The 17,313-nt window shown below is 38.0% G+C and overlaps 1 protein-coding gene across 1 annotated transcript; it reads left to right on the top strand.

Annotated features, from left to right (window-relative positions):
* Positions 1 to 188: 188 nt before the first annotated feature.
* On the top strand, positions 189 to 16,534 carry LOC116498374 (DNA repair protein complementing XP-G cells homolog). Its single transcript, XM_032202653.1, has 17 exons — positions 189 to 240; positions 1,322 to 1,442; positions 2,050 to 2,225; positions 2,735 to 2,850; positions 3,473 to 3,562; positions 4,335 to 4,395; positions 5,290 to 5,433; positions 6,380 to 6,587; positions 6,872 to 7,819; positions 8,163 to 8,392; positions 8,782 to 8,901; positions 9,908 to 10,121; positions 11,757 to 11,901; positions 12,719 to 12,919; positions 13,719 to 13,803; positions 15,141 to 15,688; positions 16,465 to 16,534. Exons 2-17 carry the CDS (start codon positions 1,355 to 1,357, stop codon positions 16,532 to 16,534), a joined length of 3,444 nt encoding a protein of 1,147 aa, XP_032058544.1. The 5' UTR covers positions 189 to 240; positions 1,322 to 1,354.
* The last annotated feature ends 779 nt before the right edge of the window (positions 16,535 to 17,313 follow it).

Raw genomic sequence — 17,313 nt, 5'->3', positions numbered from 1 at the left:
TTGCATCTCTTGCTTTTAAACGTGGAGGCCCAGCACCCCCTCCTGTCGCCCGCCCCTTGCCCACCAGGGGGCCCCCGCCGCCTCCGCCATTTTGTGCTCCGCCCCGCGCCGCCCCTCCCATCATGGCGCCAGGCCCCGCCCCGCGAACCACACTTCCCGCCGGGCAGCGCGGTGGGCGCGCATGCGCAACTCGCGCCGCGAGGAGGGTTCTCGGCATAACGAGGCCACCTCCCCCCTCAGGTGAGCCTTGCGCGCGCCCCTAACGGTCGTCCCCGCCCCAACGGTCATCGCCTCGCAGGGGGCGCTGAGGGGCCGGGGAGCGGCCGGCTGAGGGGGTGGCGGCGTTCGCCAGTACCCCAGAGGGGTCCTCGGGACCCTGACGGGCTTCGGCGGGGCGGTTTCGGGGGAAGGGTCGCCGGCTGGGGGCGGCGTACCCCCCGTAGCAGACCGTGGTACAGGGGGCATCAGCTGGTAGCGCTTCTCCTCGACCACAGCGATTAAATGCTGCTTATTCGCCAGTATTTGGCAGGCAAAGGCAGGAAAGAACCCCCCCCCTTGCCCAACAGATTTCGTAACCTAGTTCAGCAAGGGCGGTGTTTTACATAACTCAGTTTATACTCATCATTTCTTAGTTGTTTTGTTTTCTTTCTCTTTGTTTTATTTTTATTTCTTTATTTATTTCTTCTCTTTATAACCCTGATACACCTCTTGAAAGGAATATGAAAGATCATCTGCCTTCAGCAGTTTTTGAGATGCGGGTGGTTTTCTACAACCGTGAACTCTGAGGCATTTCTCCTTAGAAAGAGCAGTCAGGCACCTGGACGGGTTGCCCAGGGAGGTGGTGGAGTCACCGTCCCTGGGGGTGTGCAAGGGGAGGGGTTGGACGTGGTGCCTGGGGACATGGTTTGGTGGGTGACGTTGGTGGTAGGGGGGTGGCTGAACCAAATGATCTTGGAGGGCTTTTCCAGCCTTAATGATTCTGTGATTCTGTGACCAAAATTTGACCTGTTACGAAGGGAATACATTTTACCATGTTTCTCACTTTGTAGCACAACAAATCAGACTTCTGTTATTTTAAATCTCACATTTGAATGTGAGATAATTTCAGCAGAGACCTTAGCTTGCAATTATGTGACTGGCAGGTTGCTTCAGTAGATGATTTTTAATAAAGCCCCACTTTAGTCGTGATGCTCTTGATGTGGGATTTTTGTTTTTATTTCTTTATTATTTCTATTTACAACATTAGTGGTCTGGGTTTTCATTAATAAAGCGTAAATGGTTCAGACAACCTTTCGATTATACTTTTATTTATTCCTCATAGATTCTTCTCTCTTAAAGTAGCTAAGAAAGAACAATGGGAGTTCAAGGACTTTGGAAACTGCTTGAATGCACTGGAAGACCTATAAACCCAGAAACACTAGAAGGAAAAATTCTTGCTGTTGGTATCCTTTGAAAGTAAGGCTAAGGAGCCAAATTTGTGAGCACTATGGCACTTACTTCTACGTGGTCTATTGTGTTTAGCTTTTTAAAATTTTCATATTAAATTGTGACAATATTTTGATGAGTAGTTTTTATGTTTTATAATATGTGGATACTAAGACCTTTATGCTTGTTTATATTTTTTTTAAAAGTAAGACTTTTCAACAAGTCTTTTACGCAAATGCAGGATGTTTTTTAATAAATAAATGTGCCACTAGTTAGGACTAGAAGATGAACAAAATTAAAATCCTTTTGTGTAAGCTTCCCTTGATTAAATGCTGAAAAAATGTTAGAAACATGCAGATGAAGTAACCTTTCATTTATTTGTAAACATAACTGAGGAGATACTACTTGCTGTGGAGGAGTTTCAACTTTGCTCTTTGTCCAGGTGGCAGAGGCAAGAATTTATTTTTTTCCAAAGTTCACAAATATTTGGATAACCACGGCTTCAATAGGCCAAGCCTGGAACAGCAAGCAAAAGCCACTCAGTCAATATGTGGGCTTTACAGAAACTGTTAATCTGATATATGTGTAGGATTGCACATTATTTCTTCTTAACCATTTTTTAAGATATTAGTATTTGGTTAAACCAAGCAATAAAGGGAGCCAGAGATCGTCATGGTAATTCCATACAAAATGCTCACCTACTCACTCTGTTTAATCGGCTCTGCAAGTTACTGTTTTTCCGAATTCGGCCTGTCTTTGTTTTTGATGGAGAGGCACCGCTTCTGAAGAGACAGACCTTGGTATGTACCTGTGCTGGGTCATTGCAATGCAAAGTAGGATGTGTGTCTGTTGCTAATGAGTAGAATGTTCAAATCCCTTGAGTTCTGCTTATGCTTCTGAGCCATGAGGATGGAAAGGCTTGAATTACACTGCTGTGCAGATGTTCTTTGCAGTCCCAGTTTTGGTCATCTCTTGGAGCTTGCCGCTCGTTCCCTTTTGATAGATACTTATTCAGGTTTGATTTGCGTAGAAACCAGATTGCAGAGAAGTAGATCATGGCATAAAGCCTGCGTCTTGCTTCAGAATGGACCTGACCTTAAAAGCATTTACACCCAGAAGCTGAAAACGACTCCTGAGTCCCACAGAGGACACCAACCCAGAAGGATTTATAGGATCTGAAGGCTGTGTCTCCACTGGTGTAGAGTGAGTTAGGAGTTGCTCTTAGGCTTAGCGTGCAAAATTTGTAGAGTAATTTGCTTGATGTGTGTCTGTGGCATTGAGCAAAATTCTGTTAATTTCATGTTCACAGGCTAAGCGAAGATACAGGAAGGATGTGGCTGTGCGTGATTCCAGGACAACTACAGAGAAACTCTTGAAAACGTTTTTGAAGAGACAAGCTATCAAAACTGCTCTTACAGGCAAAAGGTAGGAATAAAAATTCCCAGAATGGTTTGGGCTGGAAGGGGCCTTAAAGATCATCTAATTCCAACCCTCTTGCCATGGGCAGGGACACTTCCCACCAGACCAGGTTGCCCAAAGCCCCATCCAGCCTGGCCTTGACCTCCAGGGATGGAGCATCCACAGCTTCTCTGGGCAGCCTGTGCCAGTGCCTTGCCACCTTCATAGTAAGGAATTTCTTCCATCTATGTAATCTAAATCTACCCTCTTTTAGTTTAAAGCCATTCCCCCTTGTCCCTTCACTACACTCCCTGACAAAGAGTCCCTCCCCAGCTTTCTTATAGCCCCCTTTCTATACCTTTCCAAGGTATAGAAAGGTATTTCCAAGGTACAAAGTTCCAAGGTATATTTCTATACCTTTCCATGTGCCTTAGCTTAGTTTGCGGGAGAATCTGCTCCATGATCTTGCTGGGCACAAAGGAGAGACCAGCTGGCCTGTAGTTCCATGGGTATTCCTTTTTTTCCTTTTAAAAATGGGGTTATGTTTCCCTCTGCCAGTCGTTTTTTCCTCTTGTTTAGAAGTGGCTGGTAAATTTTATGTATCTATTAATTGCTTGTTTTTTTTTTGTTTTTTTTTTCCTCTAAGCAGTGAAGTTTTGCCCAGTATAACACAAGTTCGGAGAGAAGAAATTGATGATATATATGTATTGCCTTCTTTAGAGAATGAAGAGAAGAACAGGTAGGTAGAATTAAGAAAAATAGATAAAACGGTTAAAAGAAACTGAGATAAGAGTATAGAAGTGTTGCTGAAAGACCTTTGACCCATGTGATTCCATAATATATAAAGAATATTTATGTTTTATTTCAGTTTCTTTTTGGACAAATAGGATTTTAACTCTGGATTCAGAAGCCTTCTAATTATTTATTAGAAAATAACTAACAGAACAAGCTTTCAGCCCGCAGATTAGTTTTCTTCTCGGAATTCATGTTTAGGGCTGAAAGTGCTATCTCACTTTCAGTGACTACTTCTATGTGACTAAATGAACCCAACTGTTCAAGTTGGGGTAGCTCGTGTGTGGCAGCCGGGTTCTGGTCTGTGTCCCCTCATTTAGTAGTGTAGATGTGTTGAGCAAAATTAGACTTTGTATGTACTTGTCAAATTTGTGACATCTTAAATAAGTCTAAGTGGAAACTTATCCATTAGATTACTCTTTGCACAGTTTGTGTATTCCTTATATACTTTCATATAATTTAAATGCTGACCAAATAAGAATCAGTTAATTATTTAAATCCAGACTAACATAATTTTTGCTTTTTAACTGAGAGAAGTCTGCCTTCTTGCCTTCTGTTTGTATCTTTTTGCATTTTATTTATATTTATATTTGTTTGCATGTGTATAGTTTGCTGTTGTGTGTGAATTTTTCTATGTATCAGTGAAGGGAAGACTAATGGCCTCTTATAGGTATTTCATTTACCTAGGGAAATATCTACATTTCTTTTGTGATTTTTAGCTCAGAGGAGGAAGACGAAAAAGAATGGGAAGTGAGAATGAGCCAAAAAAAGATATTGCAGGTAAATGCATTCTAATTCCTTTGTTATTGACAGCTATCCTGTATTTACATGCTCTGTTTAAAAAAAAAAAAAAAAAAAAAAAAAAAGTGTTTGGGTTTGGAGGCCTTATTAAAGCATTACTGATAAAGCACACGAGTTAATTCTAAGGATGCCTTGTTTTCCTGCTAATCAGAAAATGCAAATGAAATTTGCTTCTCTAGAATACAGCAGAATAGGATTTTTAATGTGTTTTCTGGGTATGTGAAGAAGAATTTTTTTTTGTAATGACAAAAATGGAATGTGTACATTTCATGAAATGTGTGCAAATGAAATAAGACGGAATACTTAGCAGAATTTGCATACTTCTCCTGGTATGAATTGATGTTGAAACACTGGTCTTTGAGTTTTCACAGATAAATTCTGTATTCATTTCTGATGCATTGATCTCAGGGGAAGAGGTGAAAAGAAATATATCATTTAAGCAGAATGCATAATCATCAGTGACATTATTTTTTCTTTCATCCAAATAGAAAACAAAAATAAAAAATTCTTTTGTGAACACGCTTAATGTTTGAAGTAGTTTGCAAAAAAGAAAACCTCTTTGGAATGATAAAATCAGACTTGCTGAGGCTGTAATACTTGTTTATGTGATTCATACTAAATATCTTCTTATAAAAAGAACAAAGCCAAGCTTTTAAGTTGTAACCTATGGAGTGTATGTCAATAATTAGGTAAGTATTTGGTGTTCTAGTTTTTTCTTTACTTTTTTTTTTTTTTTCCCCACGGTATAGGAAATAGCAGCAAAGGTCTTATAGTGTTTTTTTTTTTTTCATTTTGAAATAATAATGGAAATATTTCATTGTTATTTATGGGTGTTAATTCAAAATAAATGTGTTTCTTTTTCCATTTTTATAGGAAGAATTATTTGAAAACCCTCATTCTGTAGATATTGAATCAGAAGATTTTAACAAGCTGCCTCCAGAAATAAAACATGAGATCTTGACTGATATGAAAGAATTTACAAAACGTAAAAGAACATTGTTTGAAGCAATGCCGGAGGTAATACTTTTTAGAGTATTTTTAGAATAGTTTTAAGTCATTAGAATGGAGCTATTGCCATTAATGCAGATGAAGACTGCATAAGGGTATCACAACTGCAGAGCTTTATTCCCAAGCCTATTTAATGAGAGATGTTATGTTGAGGGGGAAAGAAAAACAACGAGGTAATAACTCCTAACATATCCTTCCCATGTGTGCATTCAGTGTCCTATCTCTTGATTTCTACTAAAATTGGCAGAGCTAATTCAGTTTGGCAAGAATGAATAAATCATGCTGTGCCTCATGCCTCAGCAGCATTACTCCCAACGTTCCAAGTGCAAGAACAAATTACTAATGTGGATAAATCAAGCAGAATGAACACAGTTTGAATTCCAAACCCTCAGGTTGTTAGGGAAGCTGGCAGCTGGGAAAAGACCTTCATAGCTGTAACTCAGACAGATGTGATACTAAAGCCGTTCAGAAACAGAGAACCCTACAGTGCTTACTTCTAGATCAGCTATTCAGAGCACAGTTAAATGTTTTTAAAGTCCAGTATCTGTCAGATGAAATGATAGCTTGTGCCTAAGTGTACGCTAAGGAGCATCTAGTGGTGGGCAACATCTTAAAACCAACCACGTATGGATTCTGTGAAAATTGTGTTGCTTTTAAGATGGGGACCAGGCCCATTAGCCAGCTAACATTTGTTGGTCACACCACTTAGGTCTTATTTTGTTTAGCCAGTATTCAAAACTATTTACCTTTTAGACTTCTAATGTGTGTTATGATGCTAATAGCACTGTTGCTTGAGAGTGCAGCAGTCGACAAAAGACAAATGTTATCTGCATAAAGCAAATAGGAAAATATTTCTATTAAAAGACTCTCCTGAGCATGGTAAGTGCGCTTGCATAAAGATACAGCTGGTGGCATTATATTTAAATTTACTTGGATTATTATTATTATTTTTAAGGAGTCCAGTGACTTTTCCCAGTACCAGCTTAGGGGTTTGCTTAAGAAAAGCAACCTCAATCGGTGCATAGAAATTGTAGAAAAAGAATTGAATCAACAGCACTCTGGTCAAATCCAAGAACAGTATGAAAATGAAGGTGGTTTTGTGAAAGAAGTGGAATCTAGAAGGGTAATTTCTGAAGACACTTCTCACTATATCTTAATAAAAGGTATGTCAGGTCTTCATTTTATAAAATCTCTTATTTCCTGTGTGCAGTCTGCAGCCGTTAATTTTAAGAAAAACGCTGAATATTGTTTACATGTGTATGTATGAAACTTGCAGTACTGTTAGCTATAACTGTGATTTGAATTGTGATAATTGTGATCAGCAAATGTAGAAAATTAGTTTATTAACTTTCAAATTAACTTTTTCCTTATGGTTTATTAACTTTCAAATGAACTTTTTCCTTATGTAAGATGGAATGCAGTCTTTTATGAAAATGTTTCTTTTCAGGTATACAAGCAAAAGAAGCTACTAGTAGAGACTTGGAAACTACTGCAGGACCCTCATCAAAAAAGCCTGAATTTACAAAGTTGAATAAAATTAATGAATCTCCTGCAAATGCAGAAGTAGTTGCATCTGACAAGTTGCAGACAGAGAAAGATAAAAATGTAGTAACAGCACCACCCTCTCCCCGGACTTTGCTTGCTATCCAGGCAGCTATGGCAGAAAGCAGCTCAGAAGAAGAACTGGGGTACAAAGATGAAGGACGCTTGAATGTTGTCCCGTCTATAACAGAGGAAGGCAGTGTGTCTCCAAGAACATTACGGGCAATTCAGCGAGCTTTGAATGATGATGATGATGAAGAGGAGGAAGTTGTTACTGTTAGAACTGATAGAGCGCTGACAGAAAGGTCAGAAGTGAAGGATTTTCTGCTTAGTAGCTCCGATGAGGAAGATCAGGTCCCTGAAGTACGGGAGGATAAAGAAACATCTACGTCTGCAATTCATTCATCAACCCAAGTGATTATGCAAGATGCTGAATTTGGACAAAAGAGTCAGGAGTTGGAAAAAAATCAAATTACACACAAGGGCACCAGTATATCCACAGCTGAAAATTATTCTTGTGTTGATGATGCTAGAAAAGAAAAAGAAGACAAAGAAGAAAATGATTCAAAAATGGACTTAAATTCTTTGGAAAACATGGATACAAACTTGTGCATTCAGAAGCCAAGCTATTCCCCTGCAGAAAATAGTATAGGGTCTTTGATTCACAATGAAACAGCAGACCTTTCTGAAACTGAGGAAAACTTGAAAACTTCTAAAAATATAGAGGAAGTATTTTTACAAACTGGAGAGAATGTTTCTGAGGTACAAAAGGAAATTCATTTTTTTCCAGCAGCAGAAGGTCCTAAGGAGGAAAGAGAAGGGATATCACAGTCTGAAGACAGCGATTCTGATGGTATGTGTTTTTTAATCATATACAAAGATAAGAAAATATGACCTTGTTTTATTTGAAGTCAATTTAACCTTCTCTTTTAACAAATGGTTTAAAACACATCCATTCCTGCATACATATGGATTGGAGAAAAAAAATCTGAGCTATATTTTTCCCTTGGTCTTATGCTGTTTTGTTGAAACGTGGGTATATAATATGGAGAAGGAGGACAGCATGCTGTTCTGTACCTTGAACGTAATGAACTGGTATACGGAATGGTCAACTATTTGGTTTCCATAGTTTTGCAATCCTTATTTCTGTTTATTGCATTTAGCAAAACAAAACCAAGGAGTTTTTCCTTTTATAGGAAGCTTTATTGAAGTGGATGCTGAAATCAGTAATGAGGGTGATTCACCTACTAAATATGATGAGAGACTGGGTGAAAAACCAGCACTTTCAGAAATGGAGGACAGACAAGATGTTGTCACACAGGACTTGCAGAAGGAGTCTGATGGAGTGCAGCTGACAAACAGTCAGAATGCTGAACAAGAAAATGATGGTAAAGATGCAGCAGATGAGTGGCAAGACATCAGTTTGGTAACTCCTTGTTATTTGTTTCGAGCTGGCAATGAATTGCTCTGTACCCAAATACTTTTTAAGGAAAACCATTGGGCAACTCTTCGCTGTTTCATTGCTTTCATATATTCATTTTAATTTTATGGGGGCTGATTTTTCCTTAAAGATTACAGTTAACCATAATCTCTCTGAAATCGGAGGGAAACTCTAAGGTTTCAGGCACTCTGATAAGAAGCCTTATCTATGGTCTTGTAACTTACTGCATTAGAGAAACTGACAACTTCCTAGTGTGAATTAATGGAGCATATGTTATTAAAATAATGATAACTGTGGGCTTAGGTGTCCTTAGGCAAAGTACGTAGTAAAGTACTAAATTGTTGAAATGACCAAAATCTTGTTTTGTTTTTCAGGAAGAACTAGAAGAATTAGAAGATGACCTTTCTGTTGAGCAGGATGTGCTTCAGGCTCAAAAACAGCAGCAGGAGCGTGTTGCTTCTTCTGTAACAGGACAGATGTTCTTGGAAAGCCAGGTAGTATTTGTTGAATCATTTTGATATGATGCATCAAAAAGATTCCCAGTTGATTATTTTCTTAAAAGCTGTGTGTTGTTTCTTTAGTTATGGGTCACCTTTTCTTCCTCTTAGAAGCTTGTTTTCTTCTGTCTGCTTGATTTTAAATATTGAAAATGCGGAGATTAAACTTCAATTCCAACAATTTTAAATAAATACTATAACACCATAAAATAATATTAAAGTTATGAGTAAATCAATATATTTTTAAATATCAGCTTTTTAAGGTTGTGCCAGATTGATCTTTTTAAGGAATCTCACCAGTAATACCTGTGTAAACTTGTAACCTCTGTTAGAATATTAACATAGAAAAGACAATCCAGTCTACTGGAAGAACTACTTGAAATACAGTGTAAGTTAATGCAGCTGCAATTCAGTTGACTAGTATTAGTCTACTGGTCTACTACATCCTTTGTATGAGATATTTAACTGAGGTTAAACAATGTATTCCGTAAAAGCAGATTGTGTAAAATGTATCAAAATACATGTGTATCAAACCACCCTCCAGAGGATGACTAGTCTGCCTGCTGTTAGTTAGCAGATGGACATATTTCTCATAGGCCTTCCAGCTATTTTCTGAGCTAAGGTGATGACTAATTTTATTTTATTTTATTTTTACCTCCATCTTTCTTCTTGGAGTCCACGTAACTGCTAATGTGTGGACTTTTCTCCATGGCAAAGTAGGGGCTGTGGAAAGTACAACACTTGAGCTTGTTTGTGTAATTAATACAGGAGATTCTCAAACTCTTCAGCAATAGTGTGATCAAGTGGTGCACTATCTTCCTCAGATGAGTAAGTGGGATTTCTGCTTCGACTTAGCCGTACATAGTGCTCTTTTGTTGAAATTAAGATTTGCTGCGAAATACTAAATACCTCCCAAGTGTGAATCTAGCAGTTTTGAGTCATGTAGAAAAACATTAAAATTTCATTTTTCAGATGAAATATTAACTGCTTTGCCTCCTTACAGGAGCTCCTCCGTCTGTTTGGCATTCCATACATTGAAGCTCCAATGGAAGCGGAGGCACAGTGTGCAATACTGGACCTCACTGACCAGACCTCTGGGACAATCACTGATGATAGTGATGTTTGGTTATTTGGTGCACGGCATGTTTATAAAAATTTCTTCAGTCAAAACAAATATGTGGAATATTATCAGTACATTGATTTTCAGAACCAGCTAGGTAAGGCTCAGCAATTCATCTGTTAGATACAGTCTTTGATAGGACAGCTTTGCCACGTATCTTTTTGAAGTTGAATTCCCAATGTTGAAATTCCTACATAACAGATGTATAAAATGCCTGTTCTTTGGAAAGGCTCTAAAGAAATTCAATTGGGTTGCTGTTTTTAATTCATGATGCAAATTCAGTTGACCCCTCTGAATTTGCAGCTGCCTGGTACACCTGCATTCAATACAGTGAGTTAGTGTGATGATCAGTCAAGGCTGGAGGCGTGAACTACAGTGCCAGGTTCTGAGTAAATGTCAGTATGACTTTTCTCATGTGGGAAAATTGTATTCTGATGTCATTGGATTTGTAATATTCTGCAAAGGGAAGTTTATTTTGGGTATACTGACATGTAACGATTAAAAAAGGCTCCAGTGTAATTATATGCTCTGTAAAAAGTTTTTTTTTTTTTTTTTTTAGTTAGTATCGACAGTTTTTTCTTCTGATTGTACTTGTACCTATCTGATCAAATTGCTGCTAATTATATTGAACTGTTAAGCTTCGGTGTTGCACAAAGTATATTGAGGAAAATATGAGCCAACTTTTGCATTTTTTTTTATGTCTTGTTTAAGCAGAACTCAGTTAAATTCAGCTTTGACATTTTTGGGATATGGTCTTTGAAATAATATTTTAATGCCTTCAGCATGTAAAATTCCTCATTTTTTATGTGGTGAAAAATGTTTTTGATTTATTTTCCCAGCAAACTGAATGAAACTTTCCCTACTTATTTTAGGAATGGCACTGTAGTTTACTTGGAAAGAAGTTCTGCAGAAGCACACATGATATTTAGCTGCTACTAATGTAATAAACCAGAGATGTTATTTATTGAAAAATAGTCATCATCTGTCTTCATGTCACATTCCTCTGCAGTCTTTTGCTATTATTCCTTTTCTATGCATTAAAGAGTTCTTGCCTGACACTTAGTGAGTATCCTGACTGGCATTCTGATGGGGGCTTAGACACACGTTCCTTCTTTTCTCCACAGCAATATTTATTTTTGATGTAAACTCCTGAAGCTAGTCACTGAGAATCAGTCTGGTTGCCTCAGATCTTATAATGTACCAAGAAGAAGAGGTCAACTGAGTTCTTCCTTCTTTCTAGGTGTTTCTGAGGCTCTTTTGGTCTATTGGAGTAACTGCAGTAGCACAGAGCAAATGACTTCCAGTTTGGGAGCACTTTCAAGAAGCAGAGGTGTTAATATTGTAGACTAGAATTCAAAACTGAGGATTTAAATGTTTTTATTGCTGATTCAGGAGTTGCTAAATTCAGGTCAGCACTAGATGAGAACAGGACAGTAACTGGAGAAATATATGTAAAATATTACCCCTTAGCTCTTGAATACCATAGGGGAAATCTGGATTTCTGCACTGTAATGCATTGATTTTGGCAAGATGTGCTAAACTATGCAAATACAACTATGGTGCCTGAGCTCGCAGTAGCATATTGACACTGCTCCAGAATATAATTTAGCAAATCCTGATGTTAATGCATCTGTATTTCTTTTGTTGTTCGTCTTACAAATTAAAAAAAAAAAATCTGGAAGAGAATGGATGCAGCATGCACTAATTATATTTGGTTTACTGTCTTTCACAGGGTTGGATCGAAACAAGTTAATTAATTTGGCGTACTTGCTTGGAAGTGACTACACTGAGGGCATCCCAAATGTTGGCTTTGTAACAGCGATGGAGATCTTAAATGAATTTCCTGGGCGTGGATTGGAACCTCTCCTAAAATTCGCGTATGCTTTGTTTTATTTTTTTCATGTCTTTCTAGAAAATTAATGTTAGTAAATACACTTTTCTGCTGCTTAAGCATTCAGCAAATTTAAATTTAAGCATTAAGCATTCAGCATCATTAAGGATGCTAAGTTAACTATAAAATATGTGACTCCTTGTATCGGTATTTGAAATGGCAGGTAAATAAAATATATTGATACAGCAGTTACCACGAGACTAATGAAGATAATAGAACAGCTTTAGTACTGCGCAACTGCCTCTGAGTTCATTGCAGAGCTGGATCCCTAGTGGAGTGGAGGTTGTTTCTCCCTGAGTATGTGAGAAGGTGCTGTAGCTTGCTCATAGAGAAAAGAGACTTGATGAGTGAGGAATGGATGACCTGGAAAGAGACAGACAGGTAGGCTGTGGGGAAGAACAAGGTTTGAAGACTGACAAGCCAACTGTATTGGCAATCATGAAGATGATTAGAAGTCCTTTTTATTTTTATTTTTTCCAAAAAAATCCAAAAATGATTGTAACATGTGGTATGTCCTTCCCAAATAAGGCTGAATTTAAGCCCTTCTGTTTAGCTGCTTAGGGGGAATCCAGGTGATGTTTGCTACGTTGGCTGGCAGCGGCTCTATTGGCTGTATATGTTTTGTCCTTTCTGCTTTCAGATATATATCCCTTTGGCCGTTTTTATTTGAAAATTACCTACCTCATGTCACGTAGTAACTGAAGTAGGGAGTCTGGTTAAAGCCATTTAAGTTAGCGTGGATGCTCTTGACATTCCAAGTTACATTTTATGGGGACAAATGAATGTTTTCCTCTGTTTTTCAGTGAATGGTGGCAGGAGGCTCAGAAAAATAAAAAAATGAGATCTAATCCACATGATACCAAAGTCAAGAAGAAGTTGCGGGATCTGCAGCTTTCTTCAGGTTTCCCGAATCCAGCAGTGGCAGAAGCATACCTGAAGCCTGTGGTGGATGAAAGAAGGGGTTCATTCACCTGGGGGAAGCCTGATGTAGAGCAGATCAGAGAATATCCTTTTACTATAAGACAAGAATTGTTAGCTAAAAGTATCCAGATTAAAGTTCATAGGGATAGGTAGTGACTCGTTAGCAGTGTGCCAAATTCTTAACATCTCATTGGTGTGATGGGCCTCCTTGCCCCAGCTGAGTGTGCTCTCCTACACTGATACCAGCTTTGGAATTGAAAAGAATGTAGCTATTCATGTATGGCATTTGAGGCTTCACTGCCCTCCTGCTTCACTTTGAATCCGGTCTCATAGCTGGGCTGAGCAGCTTGTTGTGACATTACACTTCTGTAACTGTTCCGTCTTTCACACGTGAGTTTCAAAACCTAGTTATTTATTGCATTCCTTGCAGTAATGTCTATTTCTTGCACTGGTCGCGGCTTGAGCTGCAGTGAATTGTTGAAAAGTAGATGGCAGTGCGTGCAGAACTAATAATGTTTTAAACAGTAAATGAAAATTTCAGGGTGTGCAAATGTACAAGTAGTTTATTTACAGGTATTGTATTTTATGGCAGTACTGCATAGTCAAAATGAGCTTTTTCTTCCTGGAGGCACACTTTTGGTAGTGCTAATAAACACTGTAACAAACAGAGATGTAATGGCATGATGAACACACATTGCATAATATTAGAATCATCCACATAAGTTGGGCTTAATAACTTGACGCATTTTCTTTGCTTTTGTAGTAGTAAAAATGTTGACATAGAGTAGCCTTCCTCCAGACATGGGTTAATCGAGGAATTTTTATTTTGTGTTTACAAAATAGCAGCAATAACCATTTTTAATGTTTCTTAACTTTCTGCACATTCTGCAAAGATCACTTTGGCTGGACTAGGACAAAGATAGATGAAGTCCTTTTGCCTGTGATGAAACAGCTGAACTTGCAGCAGGTAAAGTATAGAACTCTGTATAGCTTAAGCCTAGTTGGAAAATTGTAAGAGATGCATTTTAAAATGAACAGCGAGGCTTTAATCTATAAAATACATTTCTTGGAAGCTGGAATTTGACCATATTTTTAATATATATAAATATAGATTATATATATATAAACCAGTAAACAGGTCTCTAGACTTTGTTTCTTTATGATTTGGGTGTACTGTGAGGCACTCTATGTAATTTCAGAGGTTGTAATTGTAGTAGTTGGTTTACAAATCGGTAATCTATCAAGCAGCTTCTTCAAGTCCAAGTTGCTGTTTGCTGTTTGCTCCAGATATAGCTGGAACTACAAGTACCTCAAGTACCTTTTGTGCTTTTAAAAGACTGTGTGTTGTCTCTTAAAATGATTTATAAAAATGCCCCTAAGACTTTGGTAAAGTGAAATGGACCATTGGGTACCATACCAATCCTTTAAGGAGAAATACAGACTAAACCATTGACCAAGAGCCCAGTTATAATATTACTCAACTTTACAAATAAATGTACTGTCAGTTTTCATACAACTTAAAAGTGATGCGTACTGTGCAACTCTAAAAGTTATTTGCAGAACCGATGAACTAAGCTAGGATTCTTTCCTCCTTTTGCTACCAACAAGATGTAGCCTACACAAGTCCCCTAGGCTGTCTCTAGTCAGAGGCTTGAAAGGTACCACAACACTGTCATTAGATCCATACACTTTTAGGTTGACTGGAACAACCTTTGGAAGTGTCTGTCTCCTTAGCTGACTTTAGGGACTGGTAGAGGACTGGTATAGTCTATACAGCAAGCCTGGCTGTAGCTGAGAAACCAGATCCATTGTGTGCAACTGCTTCTAGTTCTACTCTCAATCTCTCTACTGTAGCAGCATGTGTCAGAATGAGTTCAAGTCCAATGGCAGCATTTTGTTGTACTGACATATGCAGATGTGAAGTGTTAGCAGTATTTGTTAGTAAATGTTGTGTTGTTTTAACAGCTTGCATTTAAGGATGTGTTTGCAAGGATGTACTTAACACTGCAAAGATTCTCTGCATTAGGGTTGAAAATAGCAATGTGTATCTAACCATAATCACATACACAATGTTAATAAAAATTTCACTGGAGTTTGCCCATAGTTCCTATGAAGGTTCTTATTGCATAATTTATTATAAAAGTACAAGTATTACTATAATAATACATCTTACCCACATGCATTACTGATTTCATTAGTCATTTGTCCTGCTTTAATTTATGATGCTTTATAGTATATCTTAGATAACAACTGAATTCCTGTCACAAAACATCCAAAGCTACTTCACTGCTTTATTTTTGTTAGACTCAGCTTCGGATTGATTCGTTCTTCAGACAAGCACAGCGTGAAAAACAAGCTATTAAAAGTCAGAGACTACGCAGAGCTGTGACTTGTCTGAAGAGAAAGGAAAAAGAAGAAGAAGCTGATGAAATTCGGGAAGCTACTGCTGTTATGGAGAAAGAACTTAAACAGCATGAGAAAAGGAAAGGGGGAAGTACTTCAGGCTGCTCAAATCATCAAGCCATGGCAACAGAAATCCAAAGTGGAAAGAGAAGGAAGCGTTCAGACTTTAGAAAGGAACCTTTATATGGAGGCGGTTTTGTTGGGAATTTGCATCTCTCAGAAACTTCTAGTGACTCCTCAGCAGAGGAATTGGAAAGCAGAGATTTAGATGAGAGCAAAAGGAGGAAAATTACCTCTGAAGTAGAGACAACAGACCATAAAGAGAAAAAGGGGTACAGTAGCTCAAGTGGTGAGGATGAAGAACTGGGAAACCCGATCATGGTGACTGCCAAATCTGTGTTTGAGGGCAGAAAACAGAAACCACGGAATAAGAGAGGAAAAACAAAGAAAAAGCCTTAAAGAAAAAAAGTCTTAAAGATAGACTGTGTATGTGTTTTTTATGACTTAAACTCTGTAAGTATTCTAATGAATTTGTATGTAAAAAAATAAATTATTCATCTGCAATTGTCATGCATTGTTTTGTGTCTGGAATTCAAATAGGAGGGATTTTAAACAATGGGAAAAAGAATTCTTTCAGCACAATCACTCAAGCTGGACCTGATACGTTTTTTCTGTTCTGAGGTTATAAAATTAAGCTAAAAAATAATATCTATTCCTATATCTAAGCCCTCATAATATGTCATGGAAAATAGTACAGTAAATTCTTATGATCCATAATTATAACAATAATTGCTTATATTCTGAATGTAAATGACATGCTTTGAAACTTGGAGTTACATGGGGATGTCCAAAGACAGAATTTGTTTCCAAAAGTGATGCTCAGAGGTAGCATGGAGGTTTTTAAGTCCTTTAGATTTCACCTTAGAGCATTCATCACTGGGCATAATCTGTGAAATGATCTCTCTTTCATTTTGCTTTCCTGCTTAACCCCTTTGTCTTATCAGTTGCTCTTTCTGTTGGTCTGCTGTGTCACTGTCTGAATGAAAGCCAGATTTTTTTCTTTGTTCACTTTGCGTCTCCATGCAGCTGGATTCTGCCAGTCTGCCCCAACACTGCCAACTTTCCTTCCCTTCCCACCCTCACTTCAGTTTCATCAGTGAGGAGGTTTGTAATAACAGTGCGGGGGCTGCTTCCTGGGAAACATTCATCTTGCTTGTTCTTCAAGAATCCGGCATACAGATCCACTGGCTGCAGCACTCACGTTGGATTCATTTGTGAGAGAAACAATTTGTTAGGCTCAGAATATCTCTTTTATCCAAAATATCCCTTTTGATAGCACTTTTGTAAAAAAAAGATCACATTTGAAGTGATTTCTTTGTCTGGACAACTGATTTACAGCATTGTTTCACAGATCACTCAGGCATTGCTGAATGTTACTTTAAAAGGTAGAGCAGGCCTTGGTGGTTTGTTTGATAGCTTCTAAATGTGGAAGAGCTCCCATTATTTTCTTTTGGTGAGTGTGATAAAATACAGAGACCTTCAGTTCTCTAAGTCTTGTTCAGTATTCTTATACAATAATTATTTTTCAATGGCACCTAGAAAACCCAGTTGGAGTCCAATTTTACTAAAAAAAAATGGGTAAAGTAAGAGAGCTCCTGTCCTGTATTGATATGACAATCTAAAATAAGAGAGGTCTTAAGGACACCTCTGTTCTAGTGGCAGTAACTGGCTGCAATCTGTTGAGCAAATCTACATCTTGTATATACAAGAGAGGAGTGATGCATGTGTATTTATGTACATTTACAGCTGTCTATACATCAAATATTTGGCTTTAAAGTGGACTACAACTTTTCAGGTTTTGTACCTTGTTGCAGTTTCAGATTCTTTTGAGAGTGCTTGGTTATGTATCCACAGATTCCCACCCGGCTGGTTGGTAAGTTGCCCTTTTGTGCTTTGAAGAAGCCTTTGTCTCTGAAGAATTACTTTTTGCTCTTCAGTTACTTTATAGTGGCAATGAGAGGTTACCAACACTGTGCAACTGTCTTGTTTTCACCAAAAAAAAAAAAAAAAATCA

This window comes from Aythya fuligula, chromosome 1 (assembly GCF_009819795.1).
Source record: "Aythya fuligula isolate bAytFul2 chromosome 1, bAytFul2.pri, whole genome shotgun sequence".
NCBI lineage: Eukaryota > Metazoa > Chordata > Aves > Anseriformes > Anatidae > Aythya > Aythya fuligula.
This window is presented reverse-complemented; position numbering and strand designations above follow the sequence as displayed.